The sequence below is a fragment of the Dromiciops gliroides genome, chromosome 1 (genome assembly GCF_019393635.1).
Source record: "Dromiciops gliroides isolate mDroGli1 chromosome 1, mDroGli1.pri, whole genome shotgun sequence".
NCBI lineage: Eukaryota > Metazoa > Chordata > Mammalia > Microbiotheria > Microbiotheriidae > Dromiciops > Dromiciops gliroides.
The window spans coordinates 129,509,125-129,532,107 of NC_057861.1; the positions used below are offsets into that span (position 1 = coordinate 129,509,125).

The window sequence follows — 22,983 nt, forward strand, 5'->3', positions numbered from 1 at the left end:
ACAAATAGTATAATATTTGATTCTCACAACACTGTGGGAGGTTTTTGTTATTCAGTTGTTTTTTAGTCATGTCTGATTCTTCATGACCCCATTTGGGGTTTGCCATTTCCTTCTCCTGTTATTTTACAGATGAGGAAATTGAAGTAAACAGGGTTAAGTGACTAGCCCAGGGTCACAGAGCTAGTACATGTCTGAGGCCAGGTTTGAACTCAGGAAGAGGAGTCTTCCTGATTCTAGCCCCAGCACTTTATCTATTCTGCCACCTAGCTGCTCACTCTGAGAGATAGGTGCTATAATTATCTCCATTTTACAGAAAAAGAAACTAAGGCAGGGATTGAGTGATTTGCCCAGGGTCACATAGCTAATAAATTATCTGAGGTTGGATTTAAACTTAAGTCTTCTGGACTCTAGGCCCAGCACTCTATCCATTAGACTGTCCTAATCATAAAAGGTTAGAATCATAGGGCTTAGCTTAGAGATCAATAGATTCTTTTTAGAGCTGACATTGTAAAGAAAACCATTTCAACAGCAGCTATTCCTATATAGAGCAATTTGCTGACCTAAGTTGACAGATCTGAATGGATAAGTTGAATTACTTTGTTTTTTCTTTTTTTTTTTTGGTCTGGTTAACTCAAACATCAAAATTTGTTGCTTAGTCCTTCAAATTTATAATGAATACCATCAGAAATCCCCAAATTACACTTGAATTCAGTTGCTCCTTCATCTTGAAAGAGGTAATTGAACAGAACCGAAAAAGGGGGAATACAATTTGCTTTTCACACATAGCAGTTAGCTTGAGGGTCATAAGAAAGACTCCAGATGCTCCCTGCTGGTCAATTATAAGAATAGTTGAATTTTGGAAAAAGCATACATGCTGTCACTTAACCCACATATGTTATTGAGTACTTAGTAGGTGATAGCCAGAGCTTTGTACTGTGAAGTGTATATATACGGAACTATGAGATATACTTGAATGGCTTTCTCCCTTGCCTCAAAAGAACTTGTCCTTCTGCTCAAATCTCTTTAGACATCCTTTATGATGTTGTCCATCATCACATAATTCGTATGTGTCAGAGGCAGGACTTTCTGACGCAAGGGCTGGCCCTCTATACAGGACCCTGATTCTGCTTCTTTGATATTTGTTATCCAATTCAAGAGTCAGCATTCATTAATTCAACAAACAAGTATTAAGTATGTATCATTGCAGGCAATAATATTATCATTAACATTTCTAAAATCAAAATTCCAGAGAAATAAATTCAACTCAATAAACATTTATTCAGTTCATCTATGTGCTATCACAGTAGAGAGATCAGGGAATGAGAATGAAGTTAATTTCTTCTAGGTAAAATCTCTGCTCTACTGAATTCTGGAAAGCCAATACTCATTGGTGGTATCCTTGCCACAAAGAAGCCCTTCACATATTTATAGGTTTTCACAGGATCTCAAGCTAGAAAAGGCTTTTATAATTATCTAGTCTAATCTCTTCATTTTATAAATAAGAAAACTGAAGCTCCAAGAGATGATTTGGCTAAGGTCACACAAGTAGTAAACAGCAGAGCTCAGAACTGGGATTTGAACCAATCTGATTTAAATTTAGTTTTCTCTTCTCTATACTACTTTGCCTTTCTCTAGTCAATTGAGCATTTAAGTGCCTATTGTCTCCATAAAGCATATCAGAGACTCAGATTAACATTATCAAATCCATTTTATAGATGAAGAAATTAAGGGATAGGGGTTGTATCTGATTTGGCAATATAGAGATGGGGACTAGGAACCAGAATTTTCTGCTTCCCAAGTGCCAAGGCTTTTCTTATTACATTTGTTCAGGAACTTTGGTAATCATAGAAAGGAATTTTTTTTTTTTTTAGTGAGGCAATTGGGGTTAAGTGACTTGCCCAGGGTCACACAGCTAGTAAGTGTTAAGTGTCTGAGGCCGGATTTGAACTCAGGAATTCCTGACTCCAGGGCTGGTGCTCATCTGCTGTGCCACCTAGTCGCCCCGTTGTAGTTGTTTTGTATGTTGTTTTGCTGGCTCTACTTAATTCACTTTTCATCATTTCATATAAATCTTTTTTCTGCTTCTTTGAATTTATCATTTCTTCCAGTACTGTAATGTATTACCTTCATGTAGCACAATTTGTTTAGTTACCCCTCTCCCCAATTAATAGGCATTACTTTGTTTCCAGCTTTGTTACCACAAAAGGTGCTGCTGTAAATATTTTACTTTCTATGGAGCCTTTCTTTTTGCTCATGAACTCATGTCTAACAATGGAAACCGAGTCAAACTTTGTGTTTAAGATCTCTTCTAGCTCCAATGCTTATGGAGGGTGGTTTCTTGTTAGTCTTACCAACCAATCTGTAATGGAGGTCTGGTTGACACTACACTGCTGCCATCTGAGGATCTACCTAGATTGACTCATCACCATATCAGCAATAGGTGGTGGATTTGGCAGTAAATATTTGGTTGTATACCTATTTTCTATACCTGTACCCCTGGGGTCATGTAAATTCCTTAGGCAAATGGGTCACAAGTGCAAAAAGTTAAAGAAGCTCTGTGCACTAAATCACAAAAGCCATTGAAACTTTTTGAGCTTATTTCTTGATGTGTCAAATGAGGGGGTTCGACTAGATTGGAATATTTTAACCTCTTGTGTGTCACAGGCTCCTTTGGCTGTCCGGTGAAGCCTAAACTGCCATGGTTTGTTGCCTATGTTCATAATTGAAGGAAATGCTAATTTCGGTCAGAGGTTAGTGAAAATAAAGATACAATTTTCTCCCCCATTTGTTTATAGACTACTGATCCCATGTTAAGAACTCCTGGAATAGACAATCTCAAAGTTCCCTTCTGGCTTTCCGATCTTTTAAAAAATCCATTTCTGTGGGCCTTTTCCCTTCAGTGAATAACAACCCGTAGTTATGCTTCATGAGTGAAGTGGTGAGCAAATATCTTAATTCTTGTACTTTAGTCAAAAACAGGAGCTTAAGGAATTTTGCAATTTCACTTCTACAGCATGAAAAGGTCATTTTTCTCCGTTCTTTAGACTAAAAGCTTTTTTTGTTTGTTTGTTTGTTTGTTTTTGCGGGGCAATGGGGGTTAAGTGACTTGCCCAGGGTCACACAGCTAGTAAGTGTCAAGTGTCCGAGGCCGGATTTGAACTCAGGTACTCCTGAATCCAGGGCCGGTGCTTTATCCACTGTGCCACCTAGCTGCCCCCGACTAAAAGCTTTATACAATTTAGGACAGCTCTTTTGATAGCTGACAGATCATAAAGCAAGGTTTATAAAGAGCTACTAAAGAGACCGGCCCATGCCTAAGAAGTATTTTATGGTAACTTTATATATAAAAGCACAGCTCTGAAATTACAGAAACTTTGTAGTACTTAAGGTGGCTTATGTAGGGCTAATTAAAACCCGAGTAATTTTAATATTTAGTAGAAAGATGTCTTATCACACACTAAAATATTAAAGTTTGCAAATGGAGTTCCCTGTGGGAGAGAACAGTTATCACCGAGTTATACTTGTTCTACAAGGAAAGGCTGCTCTTCTCCTAAGCTGTTGGCTGGGTGGGTATACATAGTGTTCTTTCAATTCAAGAGCAGGGGTTCAGGCGAGGCCAAATAATCCTCCCAGATTTGTCTTGTCAACTTTGTGTTACTTCTTGTTTGCCAGCAATGAGGCTTTAAAGTACAGGCCAAGGGAGAAAGAAGGATGGGGAGCTTGGACTATATGTTCTTTGGAGTAGAATCTTATATTTAATTTTTAGAACAGTGCTTAATAAACATTTATTGATTAAAGACATTTTTTATAATAAAAGAATACCTGGAAAAAGATGACATTTCTAGTCAATGGTAAAAGTTGAAAATAGAAAACATAGAATAATACAGTAGGAATATGTCATCTTCAAACATTTACATTTTGTTTTTATTATTAAAATAATCTTCAAGAAAAAAATAACAATACAACACATGGATTATTACCATAACATGTACAATTCATCATACAAAAAACGAGACTAATTTAGAAAATGCACTCCAAACATATGGCATGTTTTTTATGGATTAAAGAAATAAAAGTACATGGTGGTGATTTTCCAGCCCATCTTAAAGGCTGGCATGCTGAGCAAGGAAAGTTCTTATTCTTTGTAAAAGTTCCTTCTTCACACTGTCAGGTACAAGTGCTGTAAAGAGTGAAAAAGCAACAGTCAGAAGTAAAATGGCAACGTGGACTATTTCCAATTCACATATGATAAAGTTTGGCATATAATTAATGCCTGTGAAAGAGGATTCTATAAAGCCCAATGTTAACATCAAACAAGCTTTAGAAGTCTAAATTTAAATTATGAAAAACATATTAAAATACATTTACCAAAGAGCTGAGATTTCTTCAGCATAGATATTAACCTTCTACCTTAGCAGAAGATCTGAATGAGCTACTAAAGGTCATCTTTTTCTGGTCAACCTTCTTGCTGATGCTCTTTTGTGCCAATCAAACCAACTTGCAAATTCTAGGCCACATTCTCTCCTATTCCCAGGTTGTTGAATATCTCTAGAAGGACCTGTACAAACAACTCATTTTCTCTGACCTTAGGGTGGGCCCACAATGCTACCTGGCAATTGGTACCTTAAAAACTTTCAGTGAATAATTCCCTTAATGCCTAGATAATGAAATATAACCTCTTAGCATTAAGGGCTTCCCAGAATCCAACTACTTTATTCCTAGTCAAACTTGGTAACTTGCTGTTCTCCAATATCATCTTGTCTTCTCTTGTCTCTGTATTTGTAGAGGTGATTCCTCATGCCTAAGACCCTCCTTCCACTTGTTAAAACCAGTGCCTGTGGCACTTGTCATAAAACTCCTTATCTGTTGGCTAAATCTGTTTTCACTCCTCAAATTTTCTTATAATTCTGTCAGACTCTCTCCTTTGCCTTTGTCACATTCTACTGTGTCATACTTATTTGTGTATATAGTATATTGTCTATTTTAGATTAATATTAGACTTTGGAGTCAGGAGATGTGGGTTCAAATCCCTCCTCTGACAGTTATTACCTATGTAAAATGAGGAGTTTAGAGTTGGTCTCCGAGGTTTCATTCAACCTCAAGTCTATGATCAACCATACCTGACAACATAGAGGATATATACCTATCATCCCCCCACTTCTGTAATGAAAGGAGGGAAGACATATTTTCTTCTTCTTCTTCTTCTTCTTTTTTTTGCGGGGCAATAAGGATTAAGTGACTTGCCCAGGGCCACACAGCTAGTAAGTGTCAAATGTCTGAGGCCACATTTGAACTCAGGTCCTCCTGAATCCAGGGCCAGTGCTTTATCTACTGTGCCACTTTTTTGTTCTTTATTGTAAGGCACAGATCTCTGAAGGGGGGTGGGGGTGGGGTGGGAGGAATACATAGGGAAATGTAGGAAATACAAAAGCAAAAGCCATCAATAAAAATTAATTTTTAAAAAGAATTACCAGTGGAATTCATATGTTAAGTGACTGTACTCATTCATGATCATGCAACCATTATGTATTAAAGGAAGGTAAGACCTGAACCCTGGTTTTCCTGACTCCAAGGCAAGCTGCCTCTGAGTCTTAAGGGCTATGTGAATGATTAAACATCATGAACACTTTATGCCACAAACAAAAGAATAAATGCTATCATGGTATCAACCTCAAGAGAAGATTTGTGAGATCAGTGCTCTCTCAGGGCCCCAGAGTTCAGATCAATTAATATTTGTTTACTTTGCTACTTCTAAGTAAACAAAGTGTCAGAGAAGGCATTATGGATAAAGCTTCATTGCAAACTTTGCAAATGTTAATTACTGTGACATTTGGAGGTGGTATAAATTAGGGGCTTGGGATAGACCTATTCAGCAAGGAAAGAAATTCCAGAATAATGGCTTAGGAAATGAAGACAGACTGTTTAAGAGTCAAATAATCAATCTAGTGAACTGGACTTATAGTTAACCAGAGTATTTAGTTCTACAGAATTTAGATTCCTAAAAGGAGACTGTTTCCAACAACTTATTTCTTACCTCTGCCTTTTGGAGTTATCTCCGCCACCAAGTCATCAACAGTAACATGTTCCAATCCTTTTTCTTTAATCACATCTTTAAAAGTCCAAAACAAAATACAAATACCATGATTTTTAAAAGCCATATAATTAATCACAAGACTAGATATTTTGTTTGACTAGATATTGTGATTCATGTTAGGGAAAACACAGTGGATATGATGTAACCTTGCAAATAAATTTTAAATGTTTACTAGTTCATTAAAAAAATAAGTCTGCCCTCCTATAAAATATATAACTTGTCTGCTTAACAAGTTATATCTAACTCAACAATATGTGTAACAAGTTATATGTTATATATAACAATAGTTATATATGATAACAGGTTATATAAGTTAACAATAAAATCCCAAATTAATAAAATTACCCTTTTATTATGATGCTTAAATCCAGCATTTCTGAGGAGCTGGAATCTTCTGTCCAGTGAAGAGTTCGTCTTAGCATAATCTTAGGTTAACTTTCAAATATGAGGAAACCAAAAAATTTTTTTTCTGTGCTTGACTCACTAAGTTTGGCCACAGTTTACATGTGGTATAACTACTCTGTTGTCACCTCCTGTAAACCACTTTGGGCCGAAAGCCAAAGTAGTGAACCCAAGGTACCTTCAAATGCTGCTTGCTGCCTCTGTCTTGGGAGAAGGAATATACAGAAGGGAAAGGGAAGGGAATAAAAATATTCATATAGCGCCTACTACATGCCAGGTACTGACCTAAGCCACTTCTTATTTGATAATAAAACTAGTTAATGTGTAAATGTTGGAGGGTAGATGAGTAGAGAGTATGAGGATTAAAAGCTAGGATACACTTGTCTATATGTCACTCTACTAAAAAATAAATTGCTATAAATTGTTCTCAGATCTATTAAATGTTCAGATGCATATCATGTACATTTCTAGAATACACTACTTAAGTAATAAACACCCAGATATGTTAAAGCTCATAAGATATCAATATACAACTCAAAATATCTCTAAAAATGAGCATACTTAGATATGCATGTACCTTTAGAGGCTTCAGTGCCAACACTTCAAGGGAAGAGAATGAAATGAATGGTATAGTATATCCTGACTATTAACATGGTTATAATATATGCAGGGGACATCCAATGGATTTGGTTGATGCTAGCCAATTAGTCTGAAGCAGTGTGTAAGGACCGCCTCTCCTGCGGACCCAGAAAAAGCTTCCACTCTCAGTTACTCTCAGGGAGAGGCTATCGGAGGCACTCTTGGTGGAAGAGGACTTGGAAGAAGAAGCAGGCCAGGCTGAGCTCTATTCTCTCCTCTAGGCTAGACAGGCCTTTTCTTAACTTTCAGAGACATGTGCACTCTTTATTAATATTTAATATACTTTAATAAATGCTTAATGCCCAAAACTGGTGCTAAAGATTCTAACATGTAGGAGAAACCCCAGCTAATTTTTCCTAAACTTGGGATAGAACTAAGTTGACCACACATATAGTTTTACTCACCACAAAAGGGAAATCCTTTTGTATGAAAGAGAAGATTTTAGGTGAGAACATAAGGTTACTTTTAATATCCAAACTGACAGTAAGGACTTTTTCTGAGTTTCTTTTGGAAGAGAAGAACTAAGGAGGAATGACAAATCTCACTAGAAGTAGTTCTTTATATGCTCAATCCATAGGGAAGGATTGAGGGAGATCTTAGGATTATCAAGTTCCAGTCTGCATTTGTTTAAAATAAAAATCTGCTAAGGACATTATTGAGTATATATGTGTATCTTTCTAATAGACACAAAATCAACAGACCTCATGCAGCAAGATTAGCTTAAATCTGTGATCAAATTAAATCCTGATTACCTTTACAATGAGCTTTTAATTGATCTTTCCAACCACATTCAATTAATTTAGCTCTTAGCAACTCTTTAAGTCTGGAAAAAGAAAAGAGAATGTTAAAATTAAACACTTGTAGTATAGAGTGTTTTATGAAAGATTTAATTTTTGAATCTTAAAGATGTTCCTGGTCTTTCATAAGTACAAGTTCAAACTTCTTCCTTAGTAATCAACTCTACTGATTAGCTCCATCAACCTTCCTCAAACCAAAGGATTATAAACCCCTATGGTTCACACTATGTTAATGGCACATAATGTTACAGTCCACTTCACATTAGTCAAAGAAAGTTTATTGAATTAAAATGGTTCCTTTTGAGGATGAGGGAGCTAGGTGGAGCAGTGGAATCAGAAAAAACTGAGTTCAAATCTGACCTCACAATCACCCCATGATATAGGTATTACATGAAATGTTATCATTTTATGGAAAAAGAAATGGAACTTCAGAAAGATGGAGGTGATCTCTGAACTCAGGTTATGACTTACTCCCAATCTATGCTATCGAAATATTGGCTGAATCTTGGTCTATTATTAAATGCTGAGGTTCTTCTGGAAATGAAAATATTTTCAATTTTTCGTGGTTACTAATGACTTTAATCAAGGCAGAGCAGCTACCTTAATTACAGGCAGAGCCCCTTTCATTAAATTTAACATCGTCTTTCCTGCTACTACCTTTGAACGTAACCTAAAAGCTCTTCACTGCCTATATGCCTCCCTTTCCAGCCTCAGTACATTTACTCCCCTTACTACCTTCTATCATCCAACCAAATTGACCACCGTGTTATTCCTCACACACAACTATTTTCCATCTCCATATCTGTCCTCTGCCCAACCTCTATTCACCGTCCCCTTTCGGAATGCCTTGTTTCCTTTAAGACTCAATTCAAACATTACCTTCTTCACAAAGCCTTTCCTGATCTCCCCAGACTACTTTATATTTATTTTGTATGCACTTATATATGTATATTGTTTTTCCTGATAGAATGTAAGCTCACTGAGATCAAAGAACCCTTGATTTTTCTCTTTGAATCTCTGGCATCCAGCATGACGCTGGCATGTAGTAAATGCTTAATAAATGCTTGCTAACTGACTGAGTTGTTGAAATAAGTAAGAGTTCATCTAGTTAAGTTTCATATTTCTGATTTCTGATGAAACCAGAGTCTCACTGAGGTTAAATGACCCTGCCAGTTTGTGGCAGAACTGTCCCTACACAAGTTGTTTTCCCCATATCCAGGCTTCTGCTTAATTCCCATGCCTAGAAGTCAGCCAGTCACTCTGACAGAAGCAGTCTGTCCATGTGTCTGACTCCAGAATCCTTAAGTGCCTTCAAGTTCTGACTACAAAAAAAAAACCCTTTCAAAGAGGCCTACCCGGCTAGCCATCTCATTTCCCTGAGTTATATATTCTGTGGACTGAACTTCCATCATGCCCCCTGAAAATTCATCATCCTGGGAGACTTTATCAGCTTTGGTACCTTAACCTCATCACCACTCTCAGTACCTTTTTGCTCTTCTGAGACAGAACTCATCCCCAAACCTCCATCTAAAGAGGGGTCCCAGGACAGCCATCTCTTTAGTTCTTAACAGCTGAATTTCTGGTTCCATTCTCCATTATCTGCTCTCCTAGTTTCCTTTTGTGTGTTTTCCCCCATTAGACTGTAAGCTCCTGGAGGGCAAGGACCATTTAAATTTTTTGTATCTGTATCCCCAGTGCTTAGAAATTTTTGCCACATCATAGGGCATTTATTAAACATTTACTTACTGATGAGGCCTTTCTTTATACCTTCTAATGTAAATGTTCCCCTTTGACTTACCAAAATTTGTACATTTTTATATTGCTTCATCTCTGTTTTGAGGGACTATTTTGAATCCCTTGTGCCTTGTACATAGTAAGTACTTAACGAATATTTTATTTCATTAAAACCAGATTTCTTAATTCTTTGTCCAGTTCCTATATATGTTATGCCAATTAGTGATGCTTCCTCCTTTGTCATCTCAAACTCATAAGGCAGTATGCCAGAGTGGAAAAAACACCTAAATGGAAATGGATCTGTGTTCTAGTTCTGGCTTAACCAACTAGTTGTTACCTTGGATAAGTGACTTAACCTTTCTGGGCCTGTTTTTTATCTACAAAAAGAGGGAGTGGGCTAGATCTCTAATAATTCTTCCCAATTTAATATTTTCTTATTTTATTCCTTAGCTTTTCTTACCAACCACCCTTTTAAACTTACTATCAGGAGCTTACACACCTAAATCTGATATATCTCCTAGATGGATCTTAATATATTGAGCCTTGGCAGAGGCAGAGATTTAGAAGTTCCATAAAAGCAACAGTAAAAAATACCATTTGGAAATTGTACTTTGCTACAGCTTCTATTTGTGAAATAATTTTCTCAAGAAATTGGAAATGGATAAAAGAACAGACACTGACACCATAAAAATTTCTTTTAAGAAAAAACAAATATAAATCAGTCACTATAACAAAGCTTATAAAGTACCTCAGGAAAAATGAAATAGGTTTTCTTCTTGTCAAGCAGACACATATTTTCAAGAAGACATATGGTAGCCAAGGACAACAGTAGTTTAAAATACAAACTCACTTCTAAAAGCTTATGGAAAGGATGATGGAAGATTTTGATTACTTATCACTTCATAAAACATTGCAAACTGGTGGAATGTAAAGTTCACAGAAAGCTTGGTAGAGACCAAATTAAGCTAGGCCATCTAGAAAACACTGAAAGGGGAAACTGGATGGAGAAAAATGGGGGGAAAAATCTATCAATATTTCCGTAACAAACTTTTTTCCACCAATAAATAGTGGTGACCAAATCTTGATACTCACATTGCAGTCCGTCATATATTACATGAGGAAAGAGATAGGATACTAAGGAAAACAAAAGTGGGAAGAATTGCTGGACTAGACCAAGGCTGTGAAAACAACATAATGAGGATCCTGAGGGAATCCATTAATCAACAAGCATTCATTAAATGCCTATTATGTGGGGCAGCTAGGTGGGGCAGTGAGTAAAGCACTAGCCCTGGATTCAAGAGGACCTGAGTTCAAATCTGGCTTCAGACACTTGATACTTACTAGCTGTGTGACACTAGGCAAGTCACTTAACCCTCACTGCTCCACCCCCCAAATAATGCCTACTATGTGCCAGTTATTGTATTAGGTCTAGGGGGGTACAAAGACAAAAACAAAATGGTCCCTGCCCTGAAGAAGCTTACATTCTATCAGAGTAATATATAAATATATATAAAATAAATAAAAAATAGCATTTGGGGTTTGTGGGCAGTTCTTGTAGAAGGTGGTATTTGAATTGATTTTTGACATTAACTATGAATTCTATGAGGTAGAAATGAGAAGGGACCGCCTATACACAGGAAAAGAAAGAGTAGTGCTTTCTGCAAGGCCAGTTTGGAAGGACTAAGTACATGACAAGGGAAGTCAATATAATAAGGTTGGAAAAGTAGACTGGCACTATTTTATGAAGGGACTTTAAATGTCAAATAGAGGAATTTGTATCTGACAACTGGAGGTTACTACTAAGGCATGACAAGGGCTCTCTTCTGGTTCATCCAAAGGAAAAAGGAGAAACACATGGTGGTTATGTGTAGGCTACAATATATTACTCACAAAGAATTTCATATTAGAAACAGTATGAAATATAGCAGGGAGAAGTATAATCAGAAAAGGACTGTGACCCAGGTCATGTTTCAAAAAAGAGCTGAGCAGTCTTTATACACCAATGGTATCCATGTAATAGTAAAAGAAGGCTCCCAGCATACTGGCTGGACTCCTTATGGAGATTTTATGGGAGGAGGTGGACAATAAATAATACAGGATGAGGTGTGGATGGTTTTGATCTATGGTGACAGAAGGAGAATTTATATTTGATAAGATCCACCCATGTATTGAAGTAAGATATCCTTAAGTTTCCTTTACAAAAGTTAAGAATGAAGTTCTTAATTCAATTTTCTATACACCTTTCACATTTGGCCTGCTACTTTCCTTGATATCAACATTTCTAAAGATGTATGTATTACCGTAATATAAAAGTGCTTGACTAGTGAAGCAAAATATTACTCACCGTTCTCGTTCACCAGTTTCTATCAGTTTCTGGTTAATAGTTGCTCTCATCTGTACATCTTTGTTCATTTTGCTAATCTGTATTTTAAAAAAAGGTATGTTTTTATCACATTATTTTCCAAATCCAATAGGCAGGATGCTATCTATTTCCTATTTTGCCCAATCCTTGGAATGCTGTTTTAAAAATTATTTTCAACAGTATTTACCTACAGAATCCCAGGCTACAACACATTGTTAAACCTTTTAATCCTACCTACATATCCTGGTTATAATCTCTGGTTAATGATTTCAATTTTTGCACTCACATAGTACATTCCACATTGACATCATAAAGCCAAAGAAACACTAACCAATCATTTTACACACAGGAGAGTGGAGCACCATGCTTGATAGTAAATTCTGTCGATATCAGCTAATCACTTCTGGAGAAGATATATAATTACTTTCCTAGGCTAGGTCTATTACTATTAAGACAAAAATGCAGTATATGAAAAAAAAAATTCACTTTTGTGTGTCCAAATTTTTCAATCAGTTTATACTACCTAGAAATCATTTAAAAAGTATCAGTTGCTGGAAAATCCAATTCAACAAAGATATAAGACTAGTGGAAGGACCGCTAGATTAGAAATCAAAGGACCTATATTTAAGTAACAGCTCTGCCACTTAACCCTACAGGACAATAAAACTCAGTCATTTAGCTTCTGTCTCTTCATCTATAAAACTAAAAGGTTGGGTTCAATGACCTTTGAGCTATCTTTTGTAACTAAATCCATGACACTCTCATATTGGGTACTAGGTATTCTAAGGCAAAAAAGTTAATAATCCTACAGGTCAAGGGGCTGATAAACTACTTAAGGAAGAGTAGTACAACACAAAAATTAATACGAGGTAATCTCAGAAGAATTAACATATCAAGGAAAGTTAATTATATTTTAGAAAGTCATTTTAATATTAATTATACTATTTCTCTATCCCTTATACTCTATGGTCCTTGCAGGTTTTGGATGACATTTCCCTGCTGTTCTCAAATGGACTTCCACTAACGAAGTGGTTTTTGTTTCATCAAGTAGTTATATCTATACTTCTTTCTGTCAGTTTACTGATGGGAAAAACAAACAAAAATCCCAAACAATTTATTTGTTCCTTTTTTTGGGGGGAGGCAATTGGGGTTAAGTGACTTGCCCAAGGTCACACAGCTAGTTAAGAGTCAAGGGTCTGGAGAGGAATTTGCACCCAGATCCTCCAAACTCTAGGGCTGGTGCTCTATCCAATGCACCACCTAGCTGCCCCTATTTGCTCCTTTTAAAAGGTTACATGACTGTATGGAGGGGAGAGGGAATATCTAGATTTCACTTATAAAATGAGTTGCCTGTGTCCTGGATGCATTAAAAAAAATAATACCTACTCGATGGTGATAAATGCACTTAAAAAAACACCTTTGCTAACTAACAAAATGAAGATGATGTTTCTGATTATGGTTCTCATCCTCTTGGAAAAATTGCCAATACAATACACCTAAAATGATTTTTTAAAATGGAGCTATAAACCAGAGGTTCCTAACCTTTTTGGTGTCAAGAATTCCTTGGACAGTCTAATGAAAATACATAAAAACACATCTATACACTTAAGGCATTCTAACTGAAGCTCACATAGAAAACTGTGGCTTGGACTAAGTGCTTAAATTTGTTTACCAGCTCTGCCGCTTTCCTTTGCCTTTTCCTTTAGTGGGAAATAGGTAGACTGAAACAGTGGAAAAAGCACTACCTTCAAACCTAGCTTTCCCAATTAGTAAAATAACTTCATTTCTCTCTTTATCTGGAAGATGAGGATAAACACTGATCTGTAGATAGTTTCCAGCACCCAAATTCTCTGATTTACTGCTTTACTGAGTTAAAACAGTACAGGATTTCTCACAGAGTACTTCTACCTTTTTAAAGACTGGGCAGGACAAGCAAGGATAGTTATGCTTTTTTTTTTTTTGCTGGGCAATTGGGGTTAAGTGACTTGCCCAGGGTCACACAGCTAGTAAGCGTTACATGTGTGAGTCCGGATTTGAACTCAGGTACTCCTGAATCCAGGGCCAGTGCTCTATCCACTGCGCCACCTAGCGGCTCCGAAATTTATGCTTCTTTAGCAGGGGTCCGAGGTTAGTTAATATGGGGGGAAAGTCTGTAAAGTGATCTGAGGTCAAGTCTTGATGCATTTATTAAACGCCTTAACACTGTGCTAAGCGCTGGAAATCACCTTAGAAATCACTAAGTGACTCCACTTCTCTTCATTCCGTTCACTAAACTAACTTTAACCTAGCCCAACCCGCTCATTCTACAGATGTTCCCTTTTCACTGAAAGCTCCTAAGTCCAGTGAACAGATGATAGTTTCAAAACAGCCCACGGGGCTGGTCTGCAACATCCCCCTCTTCCCGAAAACTTCGCTGCGAAATGTTGGTGGAGGAAAAAGAAGAAATTTGGGGCTCCAAAGGAGATGGAGCAAGGGGGCCGGCATGACAAAGAAATGCAACAAGGAACAGGCTCGGGCCCATCTTCCTTCTCAAGCTCCACGGATAACGCCACCGGGATAGGCTCCGGCCGCCTGGCCGGGGACAATCTACCTCAGGGGTCTCTTTCTTGGTTGGCCCCAGGCCCTCGGCGAGAGGAAGAGGAATGCGCAACACCCTTCACTATCTCCACAGAGGAAGACGGAGATAACCGAGACTCATTAGAGTGCTACCTACCGTGCTCTCGTCTCCAAACCTTATTCCAGAAACAACGCCTTATACCAGCTACTACAGGAAGAGAGAAAAAATGTTTCCGGGGCGTAGCGGGTCCTAATAAGCCTCACAGAGACACGTGGCCGGCTTTCTATTCGCTTAGCCTTCTGGGTGAACGAGTTTATGAGCCAAAGGAGGAGTTATGTTCAGACCGCAAGAAACAAAAAAACCCCTACTTTCCCCAGCATGCATTGCGGTTTAAGATCCGCCTTCTCGACCGTCTTTTGCCTTCTTCGAAAACTACATTTCCCAGAAACCTGCTGACTCGGCGGAGTTCTCTGGGACAGGATTGTTCCACTCTCCAACCCTACTAAAGCAGAAAGAGACGCGGACCTTTTAATCGCACTTTCAAAGTTGGGGCCCGCGCTCATCCTTTCGGGGAGCGATGGAGGTGGCGGCTAATTGCTCTTTGCGCGTGAAGCGGCCCCTCTTGGATCCACGCTTCGAGGGCTACAAACTCTCCCTGGAGCCTCTGCCTTGTTACCAGCTGGAGTTGGACTCAGGTGAGAGGGGTAGGGACCCCGAGCCCTCCTCGCTCGCTGCCTTCCCACGTTCCTCGGACTCAGCCTCCCCCGGCACTGCAGCCTGGGCTGCCCGCCCTTCCCGGAAGCCCGGTTCGAGAGGAAATGTGCTAGCCTCAGGGCTGTTGGCCCCTCGGTGCTCCTCCATGTCAGGAGAGTCCCGGGATGCGCGGCATCTGGCCCAGAGTCCTCCCTGGGTCTCCCCGGACGCTGGCCTCTCGGCGGTCATTTCTTCCCTCCGCGAATCTGCCCTTTGGCCTTTCCAACCCAGCCCCAGGACCCCGGCCCAGGAACCCTACCATTAATGGGGCTTCTGTAAGATTTCTGTGTTGTATTACTCTCTCACCTTTCCAGACAAACTGGCCTATTCCAGCTGTACCTGCCCTCGACGTTCAATTTCCTCTTCTGTGCCTTTGCACAGGCCGTGTGCCCCATACCTGGCACGCACCACCTCTTCTCCCTTCCCTTTACAACCCTTTATCTTCCTTCATAGCTCAGCTCAGGGGCTCCCTCCACGCTAGGATCCTCTTTCCCGCTCTCCTCGGTTGGTAGCATTCCCTTGAATTGATTTCATAGTCTTTTTTGCACGTCCTTTACATTGATTTACTCAAAGACCTAAGTTCTTAGATGGAAGGTACAGTTTTTCCTCTTTGCCTCTGGATCCTCAGATCCTAATTCAAGGGCAGCATTGTTTAGTGGTTAGAGATGGTGTTAGAATCAGACCAAGTTTCTGGTACACCTCCTGTAAGTCACTTTTACATATCCCATTGAATTCTCATTGGATTGTAAAGGGCTGTTGATCTATTTGTGAAGGAATTTGCCAGGATTTCTCCACCTTGATGGGAAGATGAGAGATAGAGGGTGGAAATACCCAGTGCCCTTTAAGCCTCTGTGCTTACTGAATGCTGGTTGACTTGAATTTCCTGTGACCATCTGCCATTCCCTTCACCTTTCTTTGCTTCCGCGCAGTCATCTGCTATTTGTCAGTGGTGAAGAGGGAGTCCAAGTTTTTCTCTTTATGTGAAATAAAAGCTACTTCTTTGCATCTTCTGCCCCACTGTTCCTAATTCTGCCTTAGTATAACAGACAAATGTAATCCTTTCACAACTCTTGCCTGTCAAATACCCTTTAGCACGAAGGTGAATTGTTTTCCTGAGTTTCTTCATTTGAAATGACTAGGAAACACACATGTTAAGAGGCCATTGAAGGACTTGGTAGTGGCCACTTGCTTTTTTTTTAGTGAGGCAATTGGGGTTAAGTGACTTGCCCAGGGTCACAGAGCTAGTAAGTGTTAAGTGCCTGAGGCCGGATTTGAACTCCTGACTCCAGGGTGAGTGCTCTATCCACTGCGCCACCTAGCTGCCCTGGCCACTTGCTTTTTAAAAATTTTCCAGTAATATAGTTGAACGTTTTATTAACATGCAAACAGTTGTGTACAATCAAAATATGAAAAGTGATAATCTCAGAGGGAAGACTCTAAAATTAAGGGGGATGGGGAAAGGCACCCTGCAGAAGGTGGGACTTGGTGAGACTTGCCCAGGAGGCAGAGATGAGGAGGGAGAGAGTTACAGGCTGGAGGGACAGAAAGTCAGTGTAAATGCTGGAGTGGGGAGTTGTAGCTTGCTGTGGCAATATCACTGGATCCCACAGTCATTGAGGGAAGTAAGGTGTAAGAAGATTGGAAAAGTAGTAATGGGCCAGATTATGAAGTATAAAGATAATAGCTTATATTTATATAGTACTTATTTTCTCACAATTTCTTGTGTTAGTGTAATACCCCATTTTACTGATGATAAAACACATTAAACAGCAAAATGATTTAAAGGGACTGAGCTGTTACTAGCAGATTAGGTCTTTCTATTCTTTCCTCTACACCACACTATCCCTAGAGAAATCAAGCAGGGCCTAACTGATCCAACATACAACATATCAGGTTATGAAGTATCATATTTTAGGCAAATTTTGTGGACATTTTCTGGTTAATAACAAAATTGATAACATCTAGCAAACCACAACATTGCATCTCTGCCTTAATACTTTTTCACAGAATTGAAGGCTGTCCTTCCATTCCTGCAAATGCAGGCCCAAGCGCCACCTCCAGCAAATGTTCTTTCCTAGTTTCAAAGTGGACAGACCACTGGTCCTGGAGGCAGGAAGACCTGAGTTCAGTTCCTCTGCCAGATATTTCTTAGCTGTGTGATCTTGGACAGTTCACTTAATTTTTCTCAACTTTTCAGTTACTTCATCTGTAAAATGAGGATAATGCCCCATGAGGATAAACCCACCTGACAAGATTGTTTTGATCAGATGAGTCTTTCTAAATTCTAAAGTGCTATGTAAATGTTAATTAAATTGTTATTATAATAATCTATGATTTAATAGATGACGCCTGGGCTATTACTGATTTTAATAAAGTTATTTTCTCCATATAATACCATTTTCTTTTTTAATGATTAAGTTTTATTTAAAAAAAATTTTTTTAAATCTGCCAGTCCTCACCCTCCATTGAGCAAACAAAAAGAAAATCAAAAAATAAAGCCATCAGTACATAGCAGTATAGCCTGGTTTGAACTATGTCACTTTTTGTATTTTAAGTTCATTATTTCTATTTGGAAGTGAGTGGCTTTCTATTAGGAAATGATTGTTTCATTTTTATTCTTTTGGATTCATGATTCATCTTTGCTGTGATCAGAGTCCTCAAATCTTTCTAAGTTGTTTTTCTTTAAAATATTATCATATAATACAATTTTCATTGTGCATGAAAAACTGTATTTATAAATTTTGTGGCTTGCTGGGTTCTATCAATCTTGCTAGTCCATGAAAATTGCCAAAATGTGTGCCTAAAATGAAATAGATGTTGTCATCTAGTGGCTTTAGTCTGAAATAAAAAACCTTCCCAAAGGGGGATTTCTGTGTCCCTTAAGTAATGTTTACCAAGAAATTTATTATACACTTGTTTAGAGAGCCATTCCATTAGGCCTACTATGAGCATTTATCTTAGAGACAAAGGGAATTGATTGGATTAAGATTGATTGGATTGACTGATTTAGCTGATTAACTCATTTAGTTAATTCAATTAAAATCACCTGCCTGACCCTCAAGAGGGTGTGTTCTCAGAGGGTGTGAACTCTGACCTCAACACAGGACCACCCTCAAGTCCAGTGAACCAATGGATTTGCTTGATGCTAGCCAATTAGCTTGAAGAAGTGTGTAAGGACTGCCTCTCCTACGGACCCAGAAAAAGCTTCTACACACATTTAGTCTGAGTTGGACTCTCCGGGGAGGTGCTCTTGGTGGCAGAGGACTTGGAAGAAGAAGCAGGCCAGGCTGAGCTCTATTCTCTTCTCTAGGTTAGATAGGCCTTTTCTTAACTTTCAGACGTGCACTCTCTTTCCTAATATTTAATATACTTTAATAAATGTTTAATGCCCCCAAACTGGTGCTAAAGCTTCTAATTTATAAGTAATAACTATATTAAGAACCCCAGCTAATTTTCCCCAAACTTGGGACAGAACTAAGGTGACCACACATACAGTTTTACTCGAGACAGGACCTTCCAATGTAGAAACTCTTTCCACCTTAGCCCAGCAGCAATTGGTCTCTAATGGAGAATGGCCTGGATTTCTGAGGCCTTACCTCTATTGTTCCTGGCCAAACAATATGTTCCAGAGTCTGAACTTAAATCCAGATGTTTTTGACTACAAAGTTGACTACTCAAGAACCATGATGGTTCTCAATCCAGTGATACATCTGTATTAAGGAGTATGTTTCAATTGCTTAGAGAGAACTTTTTTTCTAGTTTTTTAGAAACATCTAGAGCACTAATCCCACTTAATTGGCAGTTCAGGATGTTTGTAAATAGCCTTAAGGAACTTCTACTTTTTTGCAATTATGGATATAGTACTGCCTGGGAGACAGGAAGACTTGGGTTCATACTCCATCTCTGACATGAATCGGTTAACTGCTCAGACCCTCAGTTTTCTCATCTTTAAAATGAGGGGGTTGGCATTAGTAGCTATACATATTGCTGCTAGGCATGTTAGGCCTGTTATATACACGTGCATGCTGTCACTCATGTGAGGAATGACTATAAAGTTAATGAAACTTATTTAAAAAAACAAATATGCTCTATAGAAATGGGTGTTTTTCAAAGTTGTAAGCACAGGGATTCAGCCACTGTTACTGCCATCTCACAAAAAATGCTTTTGAAATTGTTTTCTGATGCCATGAGAAATTCTGTCTCTCTGATCTATCTACTCAGAACCATATATACCCTGAGCCAGTGCAAGACTGACACAAACCCTAAAACAACAAAACCTCTAATATCATTTAATGATGGTCACACCTTGTGTTTTTATTAATTTTTTAAAAATTAAATCAGTTTACATGCAGTCAGTAACACTTTCACCTCTACCTGATCAGGATGCTCCAGCAACAAAACTCTGACGAACTTCATGTTGCTTCATGCCACATATTCTCATTTCATATATAGCATTTACAGTCATTCCCTTTTATATTATGTACAACCATTCACAGGTAGTCAGTAAATACATATCAAGGGTTCTTGTTTGATGGGTAGGGAAAAAAGTAAATAGAGGGGAAAGTTGCAATGATTAAAGAAGAAACTACATAGAGTGTGATACTGTTGAAAGAATGTTGAATTTGGTCAATAGTTTCTGTTTTTGTGTCTCTGCTCCATTACTAACTAGGTGAGTTGAGGCAAGTAATCTGACTCCAAATTTCTTGTCTATATGGTGAGGAAATTGTAGAATCTCAGAGTTGGGAGGGACCTCAGAGATCAATCTAATTCAAGCCATAGCTGAGAAAAAGATCTCTTCTAACACGTAACTGACAAATGGCCATCCAAATATTGCTTGAAGACCTCAAAAAGGGGGAGGGGCACTATCTCTTAACCACAATCCATTCCACATTTGGGTAGCTTTAAATTGATCATCATTCCCCCGCTCTACAGAGCTTACATCCATTGATTTAGTTTTTATGGGTGCAGCAGGAGAAAGCTGACCCTTCTTTCACATGAAAACCCTTAACATCCTAAACAAGTCTAAGGAAGTTGCCAATGTCCTCTCCAGTAATCCCAGCAAGGGCTTAGCCCTGGGAATATCCAAAGTTTAGAAACTCTAGAAAAACAGCCAAGTAAGGATAAAGGGAGGTGGCAGAATCCTTTTTCCTTGAAGATTGTGAATACAGCAATAAATCATTTATCCTATATCCTGAGGAAATAGTGTCCAGGCCTAGGGAGGTAGTAGTCCTAGTATTTTGCTTTGCATAAATCACATAAATCATATCTGTTCAGTTCTGGATACCATAATGTTTTTTTCTTAATTTTAGTTTTTTAAAATTTAATTTGTTGGTTACATTTTAAATTACAAACTGTCTCCTCTCTCTATGCTGCACTAAAGAGCACCATTTGATACACACATGCTGTGTGTATGTGTATATCTACGTAAAATCATTCTTTTTATACTTCCATTTATCAGTTCTTTCTCTGGAGGTGGATAGTCTTGCTTCATAGGCCCTTTGTAATTGATTTGAGCATTTATAATATTAAGATTAATATTAGGCCCTTTGTCATTCACAGTTGTTCTTTGAACAATACTGCTGTTACTATATACAAACTTTCTCTTTGTTATTCTCATTTCACCTCTTATTTCATGCAATTTAAAGGGTTTTCCCTCTAAGATTGGGAGTAATGTAGAAGGACTATAGGAAAAGTCTAAACCACAGGATTTAGGTGCTGTGGCTCCCAGTTTAGGTGGGAGGATCAAGGGGCATGGCTATGGGAAAAGTAGGAGGTGGCTCCTGGGGAAGGGGAAGATGTGGGGTCCCAAGAGTAGGGGGCAGGACCATCTCTCCCATGTGCTGCATAGCCAAAGCACTTACATTCAAACATGTGAATTTAGCTGGGGAGGGACTGGGGCAATTTGGAGTTATAGCCTGTGAAAGCAGACTTGGATTCAAACTGAGGCTTGGATTCCCCTTCTTCCACTGTTAGGGGGATAAAGGCTTCTAGAGGAGGCTGGGTCGTTGCCTCCAGGCATGCAAAAGAAGAGAAACACTTAGTGTTAGATTTGAAAAAAAGTGCAGGAGTCAGAGGTTTCCCTGAAAAGTCAAAGAGGGGATATTTATATCCTCTTGTGTGAGCACTTTGCTCGCTCTTCTAACAAAAATAAAAATAGAAAATCCACAAAAACAAAGCATTAACATGTTCTTATCCCCCATTTGTCTGGTTAAACAGACTAAAATCAGAAACAGGGTACTTAGGGAGTTGAAAAAAACCCATTTGAAAGTTTAAAGGGAAACCAGCTGATACTTAGCAGTACTTTGAAATTTAAAGGGACAGGCTAGAGGAAAATTTCTTACCCAACCGGGAGATCAGAAGATGGAGGTTCAGCTTTCATCTTTGTGGTGAGCCAAACTGTGATGTTTAAAATCTAAATGTGAGTCCTAACCCCCCCCTCCCCCCCCCCGTTTTTGGGGGAAACTGGCCAAGATTACTGATAAATTCAGCAAGAGTTTAGACTTTTAAGGATTTATTAAAGTATATTAGAAGTTAGTGAAGAGAGAGAAGTTAAGAAAGCCACCTTTATTTAGCTATCCACGCTTCTATAGAGAACACGTGGAGTAAATCTTTCTACTCTGTTCTGCCCCTGCCACCACCACGCCAAAATCCCAGACATAAAAAGAGAGATCCAGCGAGCCAGCCTCAACTTCCTGCTTCCTGTTTCCCCTTCCCAAAAGGGGAGGTCCTTCAAGCTGATTGGTTAAGAGTGGTCTCCTGTTGATGGCGCAGTCCACAGCCTCTGAGAACAACACCCTACTCAGGGTCGGCCAGGTGTGGTCTCCATTTAATCATTCTTAAGTAGGTTCTCAGTCAGTTTCTCAGTCTCACCCAATTCAATCAATTCTAAATCAGTCTTCATGTGGGGCCCTTGGGCGTCTGCCAAATCCCATTCTTTTATCACCATATGCTTAATTATTTGACAGAGTTCTTTATATATTTAAGATATGAAACCTTTATCTGAGAAACTGTTGCTAAAAATTTTATCCTTATTGTATGCTTTCTTCCTAATCTTATCTACATTTTCTTTATTCATACAAAAACTTTTAAATTTAACATAGTCAAAAATGATCCATTTTAAATCTCACAATATTCTCTCTTGTTTATTTATAATTCTTCTCCTATCCATAAGTCTGATTGGTAATATGTATTCTGTGTTCTTCTACTTTACTTAAGATATCTCTTTATGTCTAGGTCATGTAACCATTTTGATCTTTTATTGGTAAATGGTATAAGATATTGGTCTATACCAATTTCTGCCAGACTACTTTCCAGTTTTCCTAACAATTTTTTTAACCAAATATGTTCTTATCCCCAAAAGCTTAAATATTTACATTTGTCAAACACAAGGTTACTTTAATAATTTACTACTGTGTATTGTATGCCTACTCTGTTCAACCAATCTACCTTTTTATTTCTTAGCTAGTACCAAATAGTTTAGATAATTTCTGTCCTATAATATAGTTTAAGATCTGGTACAGCTAAACCTCTTTCCTTTATATTTTTCCTCATTAATTCCTTTGATATTCTTGACGTTTTGTTCTTCCAAATGAATTTTGTCATTTTTTTCTAGCTCAATATAATTTTTTTGGTAATTTAATTAGGA

At 38.3% G+C, this 22,983-nt stretch overlaps 2 protein-coding genes across 2 annotated transcripts in view; one reads left to right on the forward strand and one right to left on the reverse strand.

Annotated features, from left to right (window-relative positions):
* Window positions 1-3,902: 3,902 nt before the first annotated feature.
* On the reverse strand, window positions 3,903-14,870 carry ENY2 (ENY2 transcription and export complex 2 subunit). Its single transcript, XM_043975831.1, has 5 exons — window positions 14,742-14,870; window positions 12,011-12,087; window positions 7,888-7,958; window positions 6,035-6,109; window positions 3,903-4,180 (listed from the first exon to the last, which is right to left on the reverse strand). Exons 2-5 carry the CDS (start codon window positions 12,076-12,078, stop codon window positions 4,104-4,106), a joined length of 291 nt encoding a protein of 96 aa, XP_043831766.1. The 5' UTR covers window positions 12,079-12,087; window positions 14,742-14,870; the 3' UTR covers window positions 3,903-4,103.
* Window positions 14,871-15,032: 162 nt separating this feature from the next.
* NUDCD1 (NudC domain containing 1) overlaps window positions 15,033-22,983 on the forward strand; it is a 120,696-nt gene continuing 112,745 nt past the window's right edge. The window contains exon 1 of the mRNA XM_043979635.1: window positions 15,033-15,280. Within this exon, the coding sequence (XP_043835570.1) occupies window positions 15,163-15,280 (118 nt within the window). The 5' untranslated portion in view covers window positions 15,033-15,162. The remainder of the gene's footprint in view (window positions 15,281-22,983) is intronic.